This window comes from Pezoporus wallicus, unplaced genomic scaffold (assembly GCF_028554395.1).
Source record: "Pezoporus wallicus isolate ANWC-B61680 ecotype Strahan unplaced genomic scaffold, APGP_CSIRO_Pwel_v1 contig_13255, whole genome shotgun sequence".
NCBI lineage: Eukaryota > Metazoa > Chordata > Aves > Psittaciformes > Psittacidae > Pezoporus > Pezoporus wallicus.
In genome coordinates this window covers 899-5,202 of record NW_026639932.1, presented here as the reverse complement: position 1 = coordinate 5,202, position 4,304 = coordinate 899, and the positions used below count along the sequence as shown (strand labels likewise).

The window sequence follows — 4,304 nt, the reverse complement described above, 5'->3', positions numbered from 1 at the left end:
TGGAGTGCACTGTGGGGCACACTATGGGGGGGTGTTATGGGGCACACTATGGGGGTTCTATGGAGCACACTGTGGGGCACGCTATAGAGGGTGCTATGGGGCACGCTATGGGGGGTGTTATGGGGCACACTATGGGGGGTGCTATGGGGCAAGCTATGGGTCCCACTATGTGTCTCTGTGTCCCTATGGGTCCCTATGTGTCTCTATGGGTCTCTATGTGTCCCTATGCGTCCCTATGTGTCTCTATGGGTCTCTGTGGGTCCCTATGGGTCTCTATGTGTCTCTATGTGTCTCTATGTGTCCCTATGTGTCCCTATGTGTCTCTATGTGTCTCTATGGGTCTCTATGGGTCTCTATGGGTCTCTATGGGTCCCTATGGGTCCCTATGGGTCTCTATGGGTCCCAGCCCCACTGATGCCCGCTGACCCCTCCCCCAGCTCCTCCATTGCCAGATTTGCTGTCAGCCTGCTATGGGTCCCTATGTGTCTCTATGGGTCTCTATGTGTCTCTATGGGTCTCTATGTGTCTCTATGTGTCTCTATGGGTCTCTATGTGTCTCTATGGGTCTCTATGTGTCTCTATGGGTCTCTATGGGTCTCTATGGGTCTCTATGTGTCTCTATGGGGTCTCTATGTGTCTCTATGGGTCTCTATGTGTCTCTATGGGTCTCTATGGGTCTCTATGTGTCTCTATGGGTCCCTATGGGTCTCTATGGGTCTCTATGGGTCTCTATGGGTCTCTATGGGTCCCAGCCCCACTGATGCCCGCTGACCCCTCCCCCAGCTCCTCCATTGCCAGATTTGCTGTCAGCCTGCTATGGGTCCCTATGTGTCTCTATGGGTCTCTATGTGTCTCTATGGGTCTCTATGTGTCTCTATGGGTCTCTATGTGTCTCTATGTGTCTCTATGGGTCTCTATGGGTCTCTATGGGTCTCTATGGGTCCCTATGGGTCCCTATGGGTCTCTATGTGTCTCTATGGGTCCCTATGGGTCTCTATGGGTCCCAGCCCCACTGACCCCTCCCCCAGCTCCTCCATTGCCAGATTTGCTGTCAGCCTGCTATGGGTCCCTATGTGTCTCTATGGGTCTCTATGTGTCTCTATGGGTCTCTATGTGTCTCTATGTGTCTCTATGGGTCTCTATGTGTCTCTATGGGTCTCTATGTGTCTCTATGGGTCTCTATGGGTCTCTATGGGTCTCTATGTGTCTCTATGGGGTCTCTATGTGTCTCTATGGGTCTCTATGTGTCTCTATGGGTCTCTATGGGTCTCTATGTGTCTCTATGGGTCCCTATGGGTCTCTATGGGTCTCTATGGGTCTCTATGGGTCTCTATGGGTCCCAGCCCCACTGATGCCCGCTGACCCCTCCCCCAGCTCCTCCATTGCCAGATTTGCTGTCAGCCTGCTATGGGTCCCTATGTGTCTCTATGGGTCTCTATGTGTCTCTATGGGTCTCTATGTGTCTCTATGGGTCTCTATGTGTCTCTATGTGTCTCTATGGGTCTCTATGGGTCTCTATGGGTCTCTATGGGTCTCTATGGGTCTCTATGGGTCTCTATGGGTCCCTATGGGTCTCTATGGGTCCCAGCCCCACTGACCCCTCCCCCAGCTCCTCCATTGCCAGATTTGCTGTCAGCCTTTCCACGGGTTCTGCCTGGCGCGGGGGGAGGGGCCGGGCCCGGGCCAGGCCGGGGCCTGGAGCTGCCGCCAGTGCCGGAGCTGTCACGTGTGCGGGAGGCGGGGCCGCGCGGGAAAGGTCAGCGGGGGGTCAATGGGGGGAGGGGGGGGGGGTCAGTGGGGGGGGGGGGTCAGCGGGGGTCAATGGGGGGGATGGGTGGGGTCAGCGGGGGGTCAATGGGGGGAGGGGGGGGTCGCGGGGGGTCAATAAGGGGCGGGGTCAGGGGGGTCAATGGGGGGAGGGGGGAGTCAACGGGGGTCAATAAGGGGGGAGGGGGGTCAGCGGGGTGTCAATGGGGAGGGAGGGGGGGTCAGCAGGGGGTCAATGGGGGGAGGGGCGGGGTCAGCGGGGGGTCAATGGGGGGGGGGGGGGTCAGCGGGGGTCAATGGGGGGTCAATGGGGGGAGGGGCGGGGTCAGCGGGGGTCAATGGGGAGGGAGGGGGGTCAGCAGGGGGTCAATGGGGGGGAGGGGCGGGGTCAGCGGGGGGTCAATGGGGGGGTTGGGCGGGGTCAGCGGGGGGTCAATAAGGGGGGGTCAGCAGGGGGTCAATGTGGGGGGAGGAGGGGTCAGCAGGGGGGTAATGGAGGGCAATGGGTGCATTGGGACCCATTGGGTGCTATGGGTGTCAATGCATTCTATGGGGCGCTGTGGGCGTCTATGGGAGGCTATGGGGACCTTGGGTCCCATTGAGCCCCATAGCGCCCCATAGCACCTATAGGGCCCCCCTCTCTGTTCCAGCCCCTCCTCGAGTGCTGCCGCTGCCGCCGCTGCTTCCACCCCCCATGTCTGGGGCCCAGCGCCCCCCCCCGGCCCCCCCGGGGCACCACCTGGGTCAGCACCCATGGGTGCTATGGGGTGGGGGGGCAGCCATTGTGCTCTATGGGTGCTATGGGGCGGGGCAGTGTGGTGTGTTGGGTTCTGTGGGTGCTATGGGGTGCTCCCATGGGTCCTATGGGGTGGTCCCATGGGTCCTATGGGGTCTCTATGGGTGCTATGGGGTGGTCCCATGGATCCTATGGGGTCTCTATGGGTGCTATGGGGTGGTCCCATGGGTCCTATGGGGTCTCTATGGGTGCTATGGGGTGGTCCCATGGTTGGTATGATCTCCCTATGGGTGCTATGGGGAGGGGCATTGTGGTCTATGGGGTTCTCTGGGTGCTATAGGGGGGTTATGGGTGCTCGGTGGGGCACCCGTGGGTGCTGGGGTGGGTGGGTTGTGCTCTATGGGGGGGTTGTGGAGTGGTCCTATGGGTGCTATGGGGTCCCTATGGGTGCTGTGGGGTGGCCCCATGGGTTTTGTGGGGTTCCTATGGGTTCTATGGGGTTCCTATGGCTTCCATGGGGTCCCTATGGGGTCCCTATGGGTGCTGTGGGGGCACCCATGGGTGGGGGCACCCACTGACCCCCGTCCCTTGCAGCTGTGCTGGGGGTGCTCCAGGTGCCGGCGCTGTGGGGCCACCCCAGGCCGGGGGGGGACCCCGAATGGGTGCCCCAGGATGGGCTCTGCCCCCCCTGCGCCCGCCTCGGTGAGGGCACCCATGGGTGCTGTGGGGGGCTGTGGGTGCTGTGGGGGTCTATGGGTGCTACGGGGGGCAATGGGGGGTGTGGGGGGTAATGCGGGTGTGGGGGTGCTATGGGGGGCAGTGGGTGCTGTGGGGAGTCTATGGGTGCTGTGGGGGGCAATGGGTGGTGGGGGGAGCGATGGGTGGTGGGGGGTGTCAATGGGTGCTATAGGGGGTCTGTGGGTGTCGGTGGGTGCCAATGGGTATCAATGGGTATCAGTGGGTGTCAATGGGTGTCAGTGGGTGCCAATGGGTATCAGTGGGTGCCAATGGGTATCAGTGGGTGTCAGTGGGTATCAATGGGTGACAATGGGTGTCAGTGGGTATCAATGGGTGCCAATGGGTATCAGTGGGTGTCAATGGGTGTCAGTGGGTGCTAATGGGTATCAATGGGTGTCAATGGGTGTCAGCGGGTATCAATGGGTGTCAGCGGGTATCAATGGGTGTCAATGGGTGTCAATGGGTGTCAATGGGTATCAATGGGTGTCAATGGGTGTCAATGGGTATCAATGGGTGTCAGTGGGTATCAATGGGTGTCAATGGGTGTCAATGGGTGTCAGTGGGTATTAATGGGTGTCACTGGGTGTCAATGGGTGTCAGTGGGTATCAATGGGTGTCAGTGGGTGTCAATGGGTGTCACTGGGTGTCAATGGGTGTCAATGGGTATCAATGGGTGTCAGTAGGTATCAATGGGTGCCAATGGGTGCTCTGGGTCTCTCCCCTCCCCCAGGGCGCTGCTGCCCCGTCTGCACCCGTTGGGGGGGGGAGGAAGAGGAGGGGGGAGGGGAGGAGCCGCCCCTCCCCCGCTGCCCCCAGTGCCGCCGGCGCCTGCCTGCACCCAGCACCCACGGTGAGAGCCATGGGTGCTATGGGCGTCAATGGGGCTGTGGGTGTCAATGGGGGCTATGGGTGCTATGGGTGTCAATGGGTGCAGTGGGTGTCAGTGGGTGCTATGGGTGTCAGGGAGCTATGGGTGTCGGTGCTATGGGTGTCAATGGGTGCAGTGGGTGTCAGTGGGTGCTATGGGGTCAATGGGGGGCATCAATGGGTCTCAATGGGGGTC

The 4,304-nt window shown here is 60.4% G+C and overlaps 1 protein-coding gene across 1 annotated transcript; it reads left to right on the top strand.

Annotated features, from left to right (window-relative positions):
- Window positions 1-1,624: 1,624 nt before the first annotated feature.
- Window positions 1,625-4,091, top strand: LOC130603343 (proline-rich proteoglycan 2-like; the record flags this gene model as incomplete). The annotated part of the gene is made up of 4 exons (XM_057417000.1): window positions 1,625-1,756; window positions 2,418-2,510; window positions 3,098-3,205; window positions 3,972-4,091. Coding segments are annotated over 4 exons (453 nt in total), but the record flags the coding sequence as incomplete, so codon positions are not given.
- Between the last annotated feature and the right edge of the window lie 213 nt (window positions 4,092-4,304).